General features: G+C 38.5%; 2 protein-coding genes and 1 long non-coding RNA gene across 9 annotated transcripts in view; 1 reads left to right on the forward strand and 2 right to left on the reverse strand.

Moving 5' to 3' along the window:
• The window catches only part of SLC12A1 (solute carrier family 12 member 1), a 47,464-nt gene extending 36,035 nt beyond the window's left edge, over positions 1 to 11,429 (reverse strand). For 3 of the 4 annotated variants that reach the window (XM_086848388.1, XM_023934001.2, XM_086848389.1), the window contains exons 1-4: positions 11,238 to 11,397; positions 8,861 to 9,460; positions 4,211 to 4,345; positions 3,937 to 4,012 (exon numbers count right to left, since the gene is read on the reverse strand). In XM_086848388.1, coding sequence (XP_086704514.1) covers positions 3,937 to 4,012; positions 4,211 to 4,345; positions 8,861 to 9,271 — 622 coding nt within the window. In that variant the 5' untranslated portion in view covers positions 9,272 to 9,460; positions 11,238 to 11,397. Of the gene's footprint in view, positions 1 to 3,936; positions 4,013 to 4,210; positions 4,346 to 8,860; positions 9,461 to 11,237 lie in introns of all 4 variants that reach the window. The other variant, XM_023934000.2, reaches the window with a different exon arrangement.
• Positions 1 to 13,444, forward strand: part of LOC111934118 (uncharacterized) — a 54,744-nt gene extending 41,300 nt beyond the window's left edge. For both annotated transcript variants that reach the window (XR_015275617.1, XR_015275616.1), the window contains 4 exons: positions 6,318 to 6,408; positions 8,690 to 8,732; positions 12,832 to 12,973; positions 13,274 to 13,444. This is a non-coding gene — a long non-coding RNA (uncharacterized LOC111934118). The remainder of the gene's footprint in view (positions 1 to 6,317; positions 6,409 to 8,689; positions 8,733 to 12,831; positions 12,974 to 13,273) is intronic.
• A 2-nt stretch (positions 13,445 to 13,446) lies between these two features.
• CTXN2 (cortexin 2) lies at positions 13,447 to 18,506 on the reverse strand. Of its 3 annotated transcripts, none has more exons than XM_086848394.1 (2): positions 18,417 to 18,506; positions 13,447 to 13,894 (listed from the first exon to the last, which is right to left on the reverse strand). In XM_086848394.1, the coding sequence occupies exon 2, from the start codon at positions 13,838 to 13,840 to the stop codon at positions 13,592 to 13,594; it is 249 nt and encodes an 82-aa protein (XP_086704520.1). In that variant the 5' UTR covers positions 13,841 to 13,894; positions 18,417 to 18,506; the 3' UTR covers positions 13,447 to 13,591. The 3 variants fall into 3 exon arrangements, with proteins under 3 accessions (XP_086704520.1, XP_086704521.1, XP_023789771.1); XM_086848395.1 differs by having other exon boundaries at positions 18,432 to 18,502; XM_023934003.2 differs by lacking the exon at positions 18,417 to 18,506 and adding an exon at positions 15,110 to 15,191.

Consider the following 18,506-nt stretch of genomic DNA (forward strand, 5'->3'; position numbering starts at 1 on the left):
ATGCCATTTACTTTGACAGGTGACCTGTAATGTATAGTCACAGAGAACTTAGAATTTTTCTTTTATTTAGCTCATATCACAATGATAATCAAACACCAGAATATCAGTGATAGGTGATTAGTTATACATAACTGGGTTTCAGTGTAAGACTGAAATCTGAGATTATTTCCAATATGGCTGGGTTTCTGTTAACTTTGAAACTGCTAGAAACTACATGAACAGGATGTACTTCGTTTGATTTAGAATCATAGAAGCACTGGTTTGAAGTGACTTCTGAAGGTCTGTAGCTCAACCTCCCATAGCAGAACTACTGCCAACACAGGATTAACTCAGTGATGACCTTGGCTCGCTGGCTCTTGAAAACCTCTGTGGATGAAGATCCCACAGCCTCTTTGGATTACATGTTCTAGGGCTAGACTGCCTTCCCAAAAAAAAAAAAAAAAAAGCTTTTGTTTGTGTACAAACTGCACCTCCCAAGGTACAATTGCAGCTACTGCTGTTACATTTCTGGCACTACCTAGAGGAGTTTGTAGTTCCAGATCTCCTTTTTTATTTCAAGTCGGGTGAAGAAATAATATATTTTCTCTCAACTTTTTTGCTTTTATTCTCATTTCTATCTATGAGAAGGAAGAGAGAAAACCAGGAGAAAAAAATAAAGAATTACAGTTTGGTGCCAAGCCTGGAATCAGTTCTTAGTTTCATCTGAACTTGCTAAGGCTTATGCAGTATCTGCCTTGTTTCTGTAGGGTACAATAGGCATTCCATAGGTTCAATAAGCATTCAGTGTGGAGAATATGCATTGCTTGTAGCTGCATTATTGATCAGAGCTCATCCAAATTGAAACTTAGATCCTACAATTGACATTGAGCTAGAAGTACCATAGACTTATTGATTTATCTGCTGTATTTCTACCATCTGACTTATAGATCAGATTCCTGAGTTCAGTTCATACTGGATGGTTATAGACATCCAGTCCCTGAATTAATGTTCTTTGCTGCTTAAATTATAGCCAAGTTATCACAATCCTTTAAGTTAGAACAATGTAATGTGTGAGCCATAAATGATATATAACATAGTATAGGATATTTAAAGTGAATTGAGCCTCTAATAAATCACGTTAACCTTACTGATTTCTGAACTCTTACTATAACCAGTCATGCAAGTGTTTTATGTGCAGGTCTGTATAAAAAAAATCCAAATGGTCATTCTTTTTGGTCAGCCACTATTACATAGAAGCATATTGTTCGACCATGCAAATTTTGTGTCTGAGAAGTGCCTGGATATGACTTTAAGAGCTGTTAACTCTTAAACTGAATAAAGAGTTTAAGAGAAACTCTTACTTAAGAGTTTCTTAAGTAAAGAACTTCAGAATTCTTAAGTTCTCAAAGCAGTTTTGAAATTATTTGCTAAGTGTACATGCATCCTAAGGATACTTTCCAAGGATGTTCTATTGCATTTCTCAATTCATATTGTTAACATGTATGTGATATATAGGGTCAGATATTTTGCTAATCTGATAGTAGCATCTTCATAGGAAGGCTTTAATCAAAATTTAAAATAGAATATTTTAGCATTTAAGAAGAAAAGTGCATAAAATGAAGTGTCTCAAGCAAAACATCATTGCAATGTAACATAATTTTAATATTTGGAACCAGATTTGCAGGTAACATAAACTTGGTGCTTTTCTCTGTCTAACCATTCCATGTAGAGGTACAAATACAGATTTCAGAGAGTCCCCAGATATTAGCAGACTAGTTCTGGACCTGGAATCTTGTCAGAACCATACTGTCCCTTTTTTCCTAGCTGACGATAGCCCGAGATCCTTGTGGAATCCTATTTTTTTCCCCTGTAAGAGCTTTTGCCCAAGATAGCCTATCAGGGTGTGGAAATAATTGGGTTGTCTCTCTTTGGCCATCTAATGATGGGGATGTAAATTGTGCCCAGATGGTGGTTTAACAGTCTCATTTAATTTCCATGTTAGCAGCAGTACCCAGTGAAATCCCTGAGCCCTGGTGATGATGAGCTTCTATCACTGTTCTCCTTAAGCAGCTTGGATGGGGACTTAAAGCTTATTGCTTATAAGGTATTCCAAAAATGCATTGAGAAATGATTCAAATGGAATTTGACGTCTCATTTTAAAAAGTAAAAGTGTAACATATAACACTTGCATAACACATGCAATTTAAAAAAGCAACAGCAGAGCAATAAACCATAAGAAAGAAGAGCCTGCTTATCAACGAGTTAAAATGGTAAAATTAAAAATGAAAGCAGAAAGGTTGTAACTGATGTTGGTGTAAATTAATGTTAAAATCTGATTAAAGTTTAGATTGAAAACCAGGCATATGGCCCCTAAGTAAGTTGTTCCAAAATGAATTACTCTTGCCTATGGCTATTCTCACACCTCAAAACAAAGTAATACTTCTTGATGATCTCAATAAGTTACTAAACTGCCCTTAAAAACTAATTTTGCATGAAACCCCAGAGCAAAGTCTTGGCAATATTAAGATGCAGAATTTTCATGGCAAGGCATATAGTTATGAGTGCCCTGGGCTGTATGTGCTCATTTGGTATGCATCATAAAGTCAGAAAGCACCCTTTTGTCAGGCACAGTGCTGGAGCCATGCATGGAGCACTGCAGAAGTAGTAAAGTTCTTCCGCTTAGTTCTGGATATTTTATTGTTGGTTGGTTTTTCTTTTCCCATTTGTGTCTCTGTAAGTTTGTGATTTTTTTCTTAGTAAGCATTTAATTTGTTATCTTTTTATTAAAAGGTCAGTCTTGCTCAAGTGAAACTTCTAAGAATGTACTGCTTTTTATTGGAAATGAGACTTCAACCGTGCAAAATTTTGGTGATTTTCCTTTCACTTCCATTGACAAGGATGTGAATGATAGTTATATTCAATCTGATTTTGAGCAGTGACTTTCATCCAAGCCCAGCAGAGCTGACACCCCTCAATATAACTGAATATTTCCATTCTGTGATTATCCAAACTGGACTACTTGCCATCCTGCCTTTGCTGTTTTTTGTAACATCTGTGTGCCAGTCAAAAATCAGGGTCCCATTGCTCTAATTGTATGATGATGGATCACAGAGGGACACTGCCATGGCAGCTCAGGTTTCTGTGCTTCCCCAGAGCAGGAGCCCTAAAAAGAGCCCCAGCTCTGGGACATTGCAGTCGCTGAGCTGCTCTTACTGTGCTGGAGACTTGCAGTGATGGGAGCACTTCCCTCTCTCACTGGTTCCACTGAACACTCTGCAGTATTCTGGATGGAGGCCTCTGGTCTCAGTCTCCTAGGGATTTGGGTTCTGGAATTTGGATTAATTAAATTGCACAGTGAAGAAGCAAAGATACAGCACACAATGAAATATACTTATTTCATTTATATGAAAGCTGTAGCAGAGTTTTTAAAACTTAGTCTTTCATAGTACAGTAGTATCAAGTGCTGTTCTGTAGTTAAAAATAACAAAATCCTGATGAGCTGAGACCTCCTTCCAGTTCTGTTTTCATCTTGGCAGAGAAGTGTGAAGAAGTGTTGTTTATAATATGTAGATGACAAGGTTTGGGTTTCACAGAGAAGCAAAGTGTGAACTCTTAAAGGTTAACTCTGTACTCACATATTAGAAATTGGCCCAAGTCATAAAGTTTACATCTGTTACAGGATCTAAATACAAATTTCACTAAAGCTCAGAAATATTCAAATGTGATGATCATATGCATAGTTAACAGATCTGTGCCTCTAAGCAGTAATTTGGCTGTGAGTCTGGAAAATTCCAATAGTTTGGAGGATTAATGTCTTTTACCCTGGCAAGCATTTGAAAACATGATTTAGTTCAACATGCAAATGCACATCTCAGATTATATATTAATCATGATCATGTATAGTTTATCCTTTTTATCCCTTTCACAGTTGAAAATGATATTAAATAAGATACATACCAATTCCAGCTTGACCTACAATCCAGGATAGTCGAATAAAGAGCATCACACCCCAAATATTAAGCATGCATCTTACCTAGGTTTTAAAGAAAAATTACTGCATTAGTTCAGTGTTGAAAGTAATGTTTAAAATCAAGAAGGTGGTAAAGTCCACTTCACCCCAAACATCCCTGAAGTCTGTCTCCCTCTTGTAATTCTTCAAAGACTTAAGTGTAACAGAACTGATTTTATTTTCTTTTAATGATTTTTTTAGAAATACAGGTAAGTTTCTCACCAGCACACCCTTCACCCAACCAAACTTGACAAATCCTGTTTTGTTTTCTTCTTCCTTGCTGACTGCTGTCTCATCTCCAGTGGTGCTTTCTCCATTTACCACTCTCTCAACTGAGCCGGTGCTCACGGCAATGTTCTGGAAGATCACACAGAAGACAAATACATTTTTTGTGCCAGGCAGAGGACACCTGGCTGCATGAGGGAGACATAATAGAAAAGAATTCAAAAGATCAGGAATCTTATTCAGAATGTTACAGTCACTGCAGCTGAGAGCAATATTTTGCTTACACCAGGCATCACTAGGTGGGCTTGTTAACAAGGGAAGGAGATGAAAGAATCACTTAAGCAAAGTAAATACATTATTACCTGATCTGATACAAACCCACTTTAATTATATTTATTTATATTCTATTTCTGATATATATAATATTTATTTATAGTATATATTTATTATATTTATAGCTGGTTTATTACACATATATGTTGTGTTGACATGTTAGTAGAGCAGCTAAGACAATGAGGGTCTTGTGGTTGGTCTCTGTGTGCTCTTCCAACAATTTATGCATAATGCTAAGTTTAGAAACAGGGATAATTGCAAACAGTGAAAAGAGACCTAACTGAGTGCTGCATGGTTAAATTCTGTGATGAAATCTAGTGTTTCCTATTGAATGAAGTACAAATATAGCTGCAGCAGCAGATGGGTAACATATTCCTGAAAACAATTAGAGAAATGACAGTGAAATATAGAAATAGAATAATCTGTTCTGTGGCTTAGCCACCACTGGTGTTACCATAGTAGATATGATTAGGAATTGCCATATTTGTGGTGTAACCAGAGTAAGTAGCCCAGAATTTTAGATTATTCACATCAGTTACAGATAAAAATGTGTATTTTATCTCTTCAGCTCTCTTGCCCCATAATCTTTGAGGCAATTTAGCCCCAATATGTTTCTTGTGGTTTGAATGGGAATCAGTCATGGTGCTGAGACTTATACTCATTGTAATTGTCATAATTTAATTGTATTTTTGTTTTTGTTTTTTTTTTATTCAGAGCTCTCACTGTTTCTGTGAGGAACTGGCAGTAGGTTAGAAATTGCCTGATTTTTCTGGGTCCTCCTCAAAGGCCTTCAGAAAGGACCCTAAACATTGCCATAGTCTGGCAGAGAGTCAGGAGTGGGTACCGCTCCTGGAGAGGAATCAAGATGTTTTTAGGCTTTGGAGGGTGATGAAGATATTTCCAGATTAACTAAGCAGGTCAAGGAGGAAAGACATCTGTGATTCTGTGAAACATGAGATTTTAAATCTTGGTTAACTTTAAGGTTGTCTCTATATTTTGTCCATGAATTACCCTGAAATAATAATGTCTATGTTTGCTAAAAATAGCCAACACACAAACCCAAAACAGACATAAAGACCAACTGTATATACCTCTTCTACTAATGTTTGGACTTGCCTCTCAAGGATGGGGCTCTAGCCAAAATGATGTGAAGTTTTAGAATGCCTTTGACACAGTAAATCCTGGACTGTGCTCACAAATGAAAAATAAGTGACTGGATAATATGTTTTGACATGGGCTAAACTTGGTGCCATGGCCCAAAGAAAAGTAGGAATACAAGATCTGTTGAAAGCCTGTGACTTTGAGCTCCTTTGAGATACTTAGATAATTTTAACAATTCTTACCCTGAAATAATAATGTCTGTGTTTGCTAAAAATACAGTAAATGATTGAAGTCAATGAAGGAAGATCAGCAGAATAATATGACAGGCTTTTGCTACAGTGGTTAGAATTTCAAAGACAAAAAAATTAAAAGGGTTTGGTCTTTGTACTTGAAACAAGTTGTTTCCTCTGTACTCTGAATTAATTTGTGCTCTCCATGCTATTATCATAAATTATGGCCTTAAACCTTCCATAAATGCATTTTAAATTGGTGTGCTTTAGTGAATGATTGGTTATTTACCAAGCAGCTGTACCTGTGCTACTCATGCATTAAGGATGTGGAATAAAAGTGACAGAACATTTTGAAAAGCTACTAAAATAAAAAGTTAACTGCATTAAAAAAACCACCCAAAAAAGAAACTAACCCAAACATTTTCCATTCCTTGTTTCAGAATGGTTTAATCTTCATCTTTCCTGGGGCTAAAGATGATGAGCTCATCAAATTTCCAGAACAAGTGTGGAGAATAGCCAAGAGGAAGAAAGGTTAGATTATTTCTTGTGTAGGGTAAATATTAAGCCCAAGTAATTATCACCAGCCATCAGCTGTGAAATAGCAGTTAGACTATTTTTTAGTGATTTAATTGGCTTAATGTGTGCAAAAGCTGACACATATTGCTAAAAGATGACATACATTTGACTCCAGCAGTGTGGAAACTAGATATTTGAAGTTCCTTCCAGCTTTTCTTACATTCTGACATTTGAAAAATTACATATTAAAAAAATGTATTAAATATTAATATTTCTCTTCTGATGTTAAGCCCAGCATCAAAGCACAATGGGAATGCTTATGTGATGTTTAGCAATCTGAAGTCAAACATATGCCACTTCTTATCAGAATCTTGCAATGGGCTCTGACAGAGCAGTTGTCTTCAAAAACTTGAGTTTCAAATTGGGGGTGAGGGGGGTGGGATTGCCTTGGGGTATGGTGTGGTAAACCCAGTGGTTAAGTAAAAAATGAATAAAGCATCTGCTTCAGAAGTGCACCTTGGGCTATTACTGTAACTCCTGTCCATGCTCAGTGTGGCATCTCCTCCCCTCCTTGCCAGGGGCTGGAGCCCCATCCAGCGGACGTACAGCCTGTGCCTCCTGAGAGGAGCTCTGCCTTTTCACACATCTCAATTCCCTTCCCTAACAAGCTCCTATTTGGTGACCTCGTGTTTGTTTATTCTTCAGCAAAAGCTCTGCGGATCGAAGTGATTTGTCCAAGGTCACCAAGTGAGATCATGGGACAGCCAGGAATGGGCTCCAGCCATGCTAATGGGGCATCATTTGTTCCAGAGCTGTGGTTGTGCTCCCAGACTGGGGCCACAACCCACATAAGGGCACAGCAGGTTGCCAGTGTAACAAAAATCCCATTACCTATGACATTCACCTTCCTATTTTGAAAGGCATAAGATTATCTTTCTGTAAGATGGATACTGGATACTGGAAAAAGTCTGGAAATCTCTGAGTTAGATTATGCTCTTTTCTCTTTTTTCTAACAGTCCCAACAAGTGAAAAAAAATCTCTCTTCATTTTATTCCATGATGTAATCTGCCTTATTTTTAATCATCTTTAAGCGAAAGCCTTAAAAAACCCCTAAAATTAAAATTACCTAATTTTGTTTAAGACATACAAATCACTGAGAGATACAACAGTAAAACCCCCAGAATTTTCTGGTTGCCATCAAAACTGAAAATTCTTTAATAAACTGATGTTCAGTACATGTTCATTCAGCATTATGTTCAAAGCCAATATATGATTTTACTCCTACCTGGCCACTACTGAAGTAAATTATTTCTACAAGAGGAAATTTATTCTGGGCATGGAAATGTGTTTAGTCATTTGAGTAGCAGTTTGTACATCTGCAAATGAGTAGGGGTACTAAATTAGTATGTTTCCCTTTTCCTATTTGCTTTGTTATCTTTGGAAACATTTCTCCTTTTAAGCCATTTTACACAGGTCTGTGGAGAGTTTAATTTGAGTAAGTCAGGCCAAAACTTTTTAGATCTTTAGGATCTAAAAAGATCCTAAAGAATCAGGTCCTGATTTACTAATGGTTATATTTTTTCTTGATTTAATTACTTTACATTAACCATCTGTAGGAAAGAGGAATCTCCAGAGAACAGAAGTCTGAACAAGATCTGGACCAGCATTCAAAAATCAGAAGCTTGTTCAAATTATTCAGACTTCAGAAGTATGAAAAACTGAGTAGAATGGGGATGAGAGCCTGTTTTCTCTCAAGTTTTCTCATTTCACAATTGTCTAACTCTAAAAAAAGAAAGAACAGGATTTTTTGCTGCATACTGACATTTTCAGTCTCAGTTTAACTATAGCAATGATATTTCTCTTTCCAGCCCTGTCCTGATAAGTGCACAATTAACCTCAAATTTGTTCACTGAATGAGCACCTGAAAAGGGTTGTCTGCTACCCCTGAACATCCTTGTTCTTGGTTCTTTCTTGCTGTATGGTAGTGCTCTGGATATCTGATTAACTGAAATTGCATTTTTTTCACATAATATGTTTTATAATACTTATATTTGTTAATGAGTTCAATGGAGGAATCTGTCGATATTAGTTATGCATTGATGTAAAATTCAAGTGTAGAATAAGTGTGAATTGTGTAGCTTGGTTAAATTATGAATTGACATTCACCATCTGCCATCCTAACTCTTATGTGAAACAGAAGAGATTTGGTAGATCCATACTTTTAGACAAGATTATGCTATGTTTTTCTGCTTATCAAGTAAGTTACAATTACCTTTTAATAAAAATCTTTGAGCAGGGTACAGAGCAGAGAACAAACTTCAGCTACCAAAGGAAATATGGTAAGTAGTTACTTGTACTTCTTCTCTTGGGCAAGGTCCATGAATTTAAGGACTTTCTCTTATTAATAAACAGAATTAACAGTCTGGAAATGGAATAGAGAAAAATGTTATCTTTCCTTTTCACTTACCTTTGCCAGTTGTTCATGAATTTCTAATAAGCTTGGTCTGTTGAGCTTATTCCCACTGACGCTGCCAGTGTTTCTATAATAATCAATTTTGGGAACTGGGTCCATTGTGTTATGGCCAAAAGTTTGTAGATAATACATTTTACTGTGAGTATCATAGGGATGTAGGCTAGCTTCTGTTTTCTCCCCATTTTGACAGAAATTGTCATATAATTCTCTTTTTCCTGGTCTGTAACTGATTCTTAGTCTGTTATGTGTTTCATCAGTAAAAGATGTTTCTTCATAATGTGGTGGGTCAGAGCCCACATCCTCTTGGGTTGTTTCATTGTTGTCATGGTCTTCATTAATTATGTTAACTTGAAACCGATTTGCATTTGGATCCAAGAATACATTTGGTGCATTGTTCATTGACATCTTCAGGGATGCTACAGACTTAGGTCACTGATCCGTGTACTCTTCTGTGGCTGCAGCCACTCAGTTGCAGATACAGCAAAGGTTTTAGTGCTGTTGCATATCAGATCTTTGCTTCTCAAAGAATCAAGGGCTGAAAATTTTCTCTTGAATCTCTAAGCAGTTTTCCTGATGTTGGTTGCCAGTTTTCTGCTATAAAAGATATAAATAAACTATTTCTATTATCTTGCATGGTTAGATAAGTTTTCTACCACAAGCTCTACCCTCTCCCCTGCTTCACCAAGTATGCATGAGACTATCATCCTAGGACATAAAAAATTGAGTAAAAACATAGTTAAAGCAAAGACAGAGCTTGTGGAGATTTTCCATCTGTGATGGATGCACTTTGCCTTCTAACCAAACCAGCAGTATTTTGGTACAAGCTCCAGAGGAGGAAAAGGCCTGGGCTGTAAATGGACCAAAAACTCCTCCAGTTTTAATCTGTTTATGAAAACCCACAAAAGAGCAGGGTGACATGGTAAGCATCCATGTACACAAGCTTGGAACATGATCATGTAATTAACACATGGACAGCATGGGGCTCACTCCTCTGTAGCCTGCTCCCCCAGTCCCTTCCAGGAATTGCTCCCTGTATGGGGCAGATGTTAAATCTGTTTGAGGTACAGGATTTGCATTTGTCCTTGTTGAATGTCATGAGATTCCTGCTGGTCATTCCTCTGGCCTGTCTAGGTCCCCCTGAGTGGCAGCCCATAGAGAGGTGAGCACACAGCTGTGTACTCTGCTTCTCACCTCCTCTTTCCCACATAGATTTCCTCAAAGAAAACAAACAAGCAATCAAAAACTCCAAGAGAGGAAGGGGTACTTATATTTAAGGCCTTTAGGTATTAAGTACCTTTGCAGCAATTTAAAGTATGGCTTAGAAAGCCCTGAAATGAGCTAGTGAAATGATGGCAATTGTGTGTCTGGAAACATATTGCTAAGGAGATTAGGGAGTGTGGTTGTATAGACCTGTGCAATTCAGTAGGAGCCCGGTTTGTTCAAAGGCACTAAACCTGAGCATGCTTAGACATCGAAACTCTGTAAGCATTTGTAAAAGCAGAAAGTTTTAGAAACAGAACATATCTTATAAACAAATATATGACTTGAAAATCTGGATAAATAAGCCCATTACAGATATTTTTAAAAGTTCCATATTTTCGCAAGAGGTTGGACTAGATGAACTCCTAAGATTTCTTCAATTTAAATTTATCAAAGATTTTGTGAAATGCATTTGGCCTTTTGGCACTGAAAGATAAAATGTGACATCAATATTTATAGCTCAGTAATGTAAATTTTCTCCAAAATCACATATCCAAATTACAATTTGAAGAGCTGATAATCTGATGTCCTCCATCTTTAGTATGAGACACAGCTAAAGCATATTTTCTTATTTCTTCTATCAGCTACAGGTAATCTGCTGTCACCTCTCTGCTAAGACACCATTTTGTCACCCCCCATATTTATGTTCGTTTTCCTGCCTAATGTTGTGTAAGCCTCACAGCAACATATTACATTTATTTAGTTTATTTTACTTCTACTGGCTTTGTATTTTTATTATTATTATTATTATTATTATTATCATTATTATTATTATTATCATCATCATCATCATCATCATCATCATCTTCATCATCATTATCATTATCCTTATTGTTATTACTGCTACTACTACTACACATTTATGATCACAGTATTCTCCTTCCTTCAGCCTGTTAAAGTTGTAAGGAAGTGTTTCATCTTCAGGCATGAAGGAGCAAAAACAAATCTGTCATTGAGGTCAGTGAAACTGTTTTTGTTTCCATCTCCATGGCTGAATGAAATCCTCATTCTTTGATGACAATGAAACTTTTGCTACCAAGTAAAATGATTCTGTCATTTCACTGTCTTATTTTCATATTAGTGTTTTGCTAGGAAAAGTAAAGGCTCTTACCTTTCTGCTGTTCTTGAAAATAATACTTTGGTTTTCACAACATATTTCCAGAGATCTCTGAACTGTTATTTGCTATTAACTTTGTGTGTAGTTTCCTAGCATTATGCATAAATCATCAAGTTTACCTTATTCAGGGTAATTTAACTTACCATTCAATCCTGTGTTTTTAGGGAAGGACAATCTGCCTCTTTTTATACAGACATATAGTGTGACCCTCTCTTTGAGGCATTACAGACTCTGCCTTATTGGCCAGATTTTTCTCCTATTTAATATACTGCATAAACCATCCAATCCCGTTCTTTCAAAACATTTCTAGATGATGGTTTAGAAAGGCATTCTAGCTTGTTAACTTTTAACCAGCAAATGTACCTATCCATTACAATTACTGGGTTTATGGCATTGCGAAATTTCTAAGGGGCCTGAAAATACTTTTGTTATCTCCATTTCCCTCCCAGCTATGCCTGATTCTGCACAGATCATATTCTCTCTATCTCTCAGTTCTGCATATATAGTCATCCAGATAAGGAGAGTTCAGGACAGGATCTGTGCAGTGCATTTTATGCAGAAGATTCCAAGTCAGTGGGATCATTCTTTTGGGGGGTCCTCTTGTCCTACATGCTGTTTTAAAGCATTTACTCCTGACCTATTTAGTTTTACTCTGTATATTTAAGAAGCCTTTGAAAAATTATGTTCTCTGTATTGTTTCTGGGGAGGCTGACTTCCTAGTCTCTTTGGGATGAAGAAAAGAGCAGGCAGGAAGTGATGAAGCTTTGTAATTAGAAGGGAATTAGATAATAGCTTCCAGCAATAGATTGGGTCAAGAACAAAAATAATAAGACAATATTGGGGTTCAGATGGACATGTTTGCAGTGTTTGCTGTGTAGTTTAGAGATAAAAGAACTGTATTTAACCCAGATAACTTAAGTACCTTCAGCACTCTAACCTGACAGCCCAGAGCTCAGCTCAGATGTACATAAAAAAAATAACAGTGGATGATCCTATCCACCACTAACAGATCACATGAATCATTGTACTGATATCTACCTTGAATTTTATGGCTAAATTAACTAGGATAAATGCAATATATTGAATCTCTGAGGGTCTGGAATTTTTTCTTATGTATAATCTGAAGCAGCTGAAAGCCCTTATATTCACAAAATTGTTTATGTTTTATAATTTAAATGGACCAGTGTAGATTAATATTGGCTGTTCCTCTCTTGTATTTTTCAGACAAGAGATTCATGTCTTTTGCTGTACAATCATGTATTTTATGTTCCAAATGTCATCTGAGGTCTGCTGTTCCAATGTCTGTGTCTGCCTAGTATATAGGGCAAACGGAATAACACATATTTTCCAGAATACATGAAAAAGAAAACAACTGCTGTAACTGATCTCCTTGTCTTAGCTCCTCATTACAAACAGATCTGTTTAGCAAAAGTGACAGTGCCTAAAATTCTAATGCCAGCCTTCTTAAAAACGGAATTGAATTTCTGTCAAGTACTGTCACACTTGCTAAACAGCTGTGTGTATGAGGGTGACCTTGAATATCCAGATTTGAGTCTCTGCTTTCGCTCTTTCACTTCTGCTTTGATAGGATCTCCCATGACCAGTTCATCAGTGACAGTCCAGATCATACACTGTGCACAACTGCAGGAGCACAAACAGAACCAGCTGTGGAGAGTGCTGGAGAGTAGAGCTCTGGACCCCATTCCTCCTTGGAGGCTGGGTAAAAATGGGTAAGCAGCATGATTGTGTCTGTTTTGGCCTTGACAGGCTGGTGTAATTACTGCTGGGAGCTGTTAACTAGTTTAAGTTCCACTTTAAAGTGAATCATCTTCTGTAACCAAGTGGAATAAAGACATGGACACACAGCTCCTGCAGACACCTCCTCTAAGCCATAACCATTTGTCGTCCTCCACTCCTGTATCCTCAGTGTACAAGGACAGACACTGAGTTTCAGAAAATTGTGTTGGATGAGGAGGGCAGGGGGCTACCACATAGATATTCGCCATTCATGAGCCTGTCTTTTTCTTCAGCCTGTCATGAGACACGGTAGACATGAGATCCTCCTCTGAAGTGCCAGGTATCATCTGATCCTTAAAATACTGGCCACGGTAACTTTCTAGTGATTTGTTGTGTGTTTGTTTTCTGTTAGCCATTTCTTATCTACCATTCCACTGTTCATCAAATAAAAGCAACATGAAGTACCTTTTGAGTTTGCAACCAATATTTATTTAACAAAATGGATGCCACCAACATATCTCCAAAATGCAGGTATGTATAACAAATGTAACAACAGTTGGTTTCCAAAATGAAATCAACATCAAATTTAAGGCAGGATATTCTGTGAGTTTTCATGCAAGAGCATATTCAAATGTTCCTTTATCCAGCCCCTCAACTTCATCTTCCCACGTGGAAGAAGGCATACTGCTGTAGGGGTCTAGCAAGATTTTGAAGCATCTGATAATTAAAAGTCCCAAGAAAACACACAAAATCCCCACAAAGGCAAAGCCAGTTTTTTGTTCTAAGGTCAGGGGGAAGGCAGACATTTCGTTGACACTCATGCTGGCTGAAGTGTTGCTGCAGTAATTACTGCTCATCATTGGGCATCACATCCTGGTGGCTCTGTGGGAGTTTCACCTCTATTGCTTCTTTGCCTGCATAGAAACGTCAAATCAGTGTGGTTAGCTCTAAATGGGGTGCATGTATCTGAGCTGTAGCATATGAACATTTGAAAATTAAAACCAGCTTCGATTTTAGAAGCGTCCTGTTGTTTTTTCACGTTTAAATTAACATGATAAAATTGCAATTATTAGCCTCTACACACCATTTACTTACTGGCCTCTTTTTTGAGACAGCAGATTCACAATTTTCTGGCTTTCTGTCTCCTCAAAACAGAGATTTCAATCTACAGATTGTGATTTGGCAATATTCTCTAAGGTCTCCACATGCAGAAACCTGGTATGTTTCCTGAAATGGCTTTACATCTCTGTGCTTAAACTAGCTAAGTTTGCATTGACTTCAAAGGCAATTTCAACTAAATAATGTGGATATTACTCATTTGATTTAGCTCAGAGTCTACATAAATAGATCCAACTATAATCCAAAATAAAAGACTGTGTGTGCAATTTTAGTGAAGTCTTGGGCTCCAGTTTCAGAAAAAAATTCCACGTGTATTTTGAGACTGTAAGAAAGTGAGCAGATTGCTAAAATTACCCCTTCACCTTTCTCTACACGTCTACTCTTGTGTATGAGCAAAGATTGTGGAAGGTGGAAGAAGAGATAACAGAATTAAATTCCCTTCTCCTAAATCTTGCTCTCATTTGTTTCTTCTCCTTTGTCTTCCCTATACATGCCCTGACATTTTTACAGGCACACTAAACAGATCTGCCCGTGCTCTCGCGTTGCTCAGGGGACTGACCCTGACGTGTGTCCTAGGGAAGCAGGATGCTCAAGCAACTCCACCAGGAGAGCTCTGCATGTTTCCAGAAAGGAGAAACTTCTTATATTTGTCTTTTTAAGGAGATCTTACCTATAGATTTTTGTTCGGGGTGGGGATAATTTGCTTTATTTTAGGTTTTCCTTCAGATATTGGAATCACTTCTTTCTTTTGTATCTATAGACAGTGGGAGAATTGGAAGGCTGGGACATCAAAAGTGCCAAAGGACAAAGATACTTTTTTCTAAGGTTAGAACTTGAGGTTTTCTGGCTCTTGCTAACACCTATTTAACGAATGTGCCTCAGGGGAAACTCTTTTTGTTAACAATTCAACCTCTTTTTCCCCAGGGAATTGCCAGTATCCATTTATTTCTTGGCAGATTAATTAGGCCACTCAGAGTTTTGTGCTACCATGGCTACACTGCTTCAGGTACCTGCACTGCTAAGCCAGGTTAAAGAGAGTTCCAGTATCTCTGCTCTGTACTGCAGCCATGGCTGAGAGGGGCCATACTCTGAGTCAGCCTACAAGCAAAAACAGCAGAAAAAGTAAAAATAACTTTTGGTATTCCTGAGCAGTCACAAATGGACAGAACTTTTATCTCGTTTGGTATGTCCTTTCTTTCTTCAAAGTTTGTGGGGTTTTTGACTATTATCCTAAAGAACAAAAATTTTAGAACAAAGATCAAAAGGGCAAAACACAAGTATTTCCCTTTTTTGCAATAAACCTCAGTATAACAATATTAAATAATGGTTCCTGTTAGTCTTTACACATTTTCCAGAGCATAACAGGTGCTGGTCTGTTTATTCTATAGACCTGTATATGAGATCCTTCCTTGCTTTGAATTATGTTCTGCTCTTTGGGTCATGCTGTTATAATTCCTGTTAAGCTGGAAGAAAGATCCAGATACAGCCTATAGGAATTAGAAATAATGTCAACAACAAGCAAGATTTATTTTCTGAAAATACATCATAGGTAAAGCCCACCTGCTATATGGATTTTCATTGGGCATACCTCCAATTTTTCTATTAAGTTTGACCTTCTGCAGGAAAAAAAAAATTACAGAAAGTTCAATATCACAAATTTATGTTAGAAGTCAGTTGATTTGAGCAAGATCCAGTCAAGGAAAAATACATACTTTCCAAAAGTCCTAGAGTACTGGGTTATAAAAATTATAAACAAGGCTTATAAAGGAAAATGATACATAATCACTACATGGAAAAGCCAGACCTAAAAAACCCAGTTTCCCTCTTGAAAGACATTGAGAAGAATCTTAGGGGTAGGCTGGCCATGGAGAGCCCTGAATTTGAGCTGAGTCCAGACAAATATGTTTACATTTGACATAACATTTCTTTACCACAGAGAGTAATTTTCCAAGAATATGACTTCCAGTCTTACTAATTTTGCAGCTTATACACTGGAATTAGATGGGATTTGTTTGTACATTATGTGCTTGTCAGGAGACATTATGGGACAAATGTCTGTGCAAAGCTTGATTGATGCTGAAACGTGGAGAAATTGACATCTTAGTCTTATTTAACAAAAGTTTGCATGATAAAGCTGCATGAGAAAACTGTGTATTTTGCCTGGGGGAGATTGGTTCTAATGTGCAGATTTGTGTTCTTCTGCTCCTTGTCCTGAATTTCAGAAATTGTAATTGAAGCCTTAAAGTTCACAGGAAATTTTGTTCTAATTATGTATCCCCAAACCCGTGGCACCTTGAATACCTTTTATTGCTTTCACATTTCAGTGCTGCACACAGGTTAGATGTCCTCTCCCAGTTAGTCAGATACCTTTTCATTTGCTGCAGTGTATCTGTCAAAGTCCTGAGTCAGAAGACTGTGAATGCTAACTAACCTGGCCAGGATCCCAAAATCCTCAAAGACAGCCTTTAGGACAGCATCATGGGGACAGGCATTGTATGATTTATACTCTGCAGAGCCATTTTGTGGGGGCTGGCCCCAGACAGAGCTCAATCTTTTTTCTACAGGTCAGGATTCTTCTCCTTTGATTTGTTACTCATATAAACACTGGCAAAAAGAAAGGCTCCTTAACATCCCACTGTGAAATAAAAGGCCACTGGAAGTCCTTCTGAGGCCTGAAGAAACAGAGTCCTAAGGAAAATAGGAATGAGGAAAACGGCTTCATACTGAGCTAAATAAAACAGATAGGAGCTGGGTGTGCTGGCTGCACCTATGGGAGGATGAAGGGGAACACCATGGGTACCAGGTATTGTGAGGCTGCTGGAAGGAAGATGTCAAAATTCTTATTCTAGAACCACCAGCCCAACACTGTCAGTGTTTGGTGTGGATTGTCCCAGACCCAGCTGTTTGGTGGTTTGGGGTGACAGGGTGTCATTTTTTTCAGACTTAGCCTTTACTCTTAGGTTTACAGAGAGACTTAAGAAGATCAAGAAAGTAACCAGGATGATCTTCCTGGTGTTCTTGGCTTCAGTCCTTCTCTCACAGAACCCACTACAGGATTTTTTTCTAATGGCTCAATACTTAGGGAATTACTATTTTTACACGATCTCAAACTGGGAGCATTCATCCTCTTGGCATAACTAAGTCTCAGGTGCCTAAAAACTCACTTCCAAAATGACAGTTTGTAACAAAATTGACCACATCAGTGGCCATCTGTTCTCTTCTTGGATGTCTGCAGCCCAGCTGCTGGTTCATGGACGTGGTCATTCTGAAAGTACTTTGAATAGCTTCAGTCCTGAGCTTGTGCTTGAGTAACAGCAAACCTAACTTGGAAAGGGACATATTAAAAGGCATTCTCTGGGAGCTTTAAAAGCACCTCATTTGCCTTTAACTATCTGTTCAGGGAAACAAAACTGTGTTCCAGAAATGCTATTACAGAAATTGGTCATAGAAAGTGGTAAGATGAAAAGATTAGCAATCTATAAAATAGGCTAGAAATAGAAATCAGCATGAATATGGAATTCTCTGAAGAGTCTCAGCTACCTGAGTTAACGACACATGGCCAGAAATGCTGCAAAAGGAGCACCACGACCACACAGCTGACCTGTCATACTTATATGCTCACTGCATGCCTGTATTCTCTAAATTGCTTCAGGGTATAGGTCCTAAGACATTCAGGGAGGTGAAGGCAGGAAGGCCAGGACATAGATGCTCAGCAAATGAAGGCACGGCTCACAGCTCTGCAAAGAGAGCCCCACACAGTATTTTTGCAGCATGGTAACTCAGGGTGCAAGCAACACTTTTCCACATAAACAGCATTCCCCTGCAAAGAAGCAGCAGCCGAACAGTGACACTTCCAGCCTTCCAACAAGGAATGAATTGCAAAAATAAGATTTTATCTGTAGCAAATAGATGAGCCTGGAGTCTTCATTGGATGAGAGCTTCTGTGTTGTGAATTCATATACGTAGTCTAGATTTGGATAATATAGAGATGCAGGAAAATAAAACGTTCACTAGCATCATTCTTAACTTGGGAATGTGGAAAAGTGTTGCCTGCTTCCCAGGGGATGGAGGCTGACAGAGACCGAGCACCTGCAAAGCAATTGTTGCTGTAGGATGGCGCGCCCAGCCTTCGCTTCCACCGGTCTCGTTACCCCGGAGAAGGCAGATTTCGGCGCTTACCCTGCCCTGCTCCCCCCGCCGCCCGGTGCCTCCCTCCGTGTCTCCGTGCCCCCGCCGGGCCGGGCCGGGCCGGGCCGGGCCGCAAGGTCAGCCCCGCGCCCCGCCCGCCGGCCCCGCCGCGCCGCCCGCGCTACGAACCCTTGTGCTCCGCACCCGCGCTGCCCATGGTGGCGGAGCGCGGAGCTCGCCGCGCCTCCGGCCGCCTCGCCAGCTGCCGACAGCCCAGCT

Source organism: Cyanistes caeruleus, chromosome 13, assembly GCF_971803275.1.
Source record: "Cyanistes caeruleus chromosome 13, bCyaCae1.hap1.1, whole genome shotgun sequence".
NCBI classification, from domain to species: Eukaryota; Metazoa; Chordata; class Aves; order Passeriformes; family Paridae; genus Cyanistes; species Cyanistes caeruleus.

Excerpts from the sequence above, each read along its gene's own strand:
- CTXN2 (XM_086848394.1), bottom strand. The coding sequence starts at position 13,840 with ATGATGAGCAGTAATTACTGCAGCAACACTTCAGCCAGCATGAGTGTC.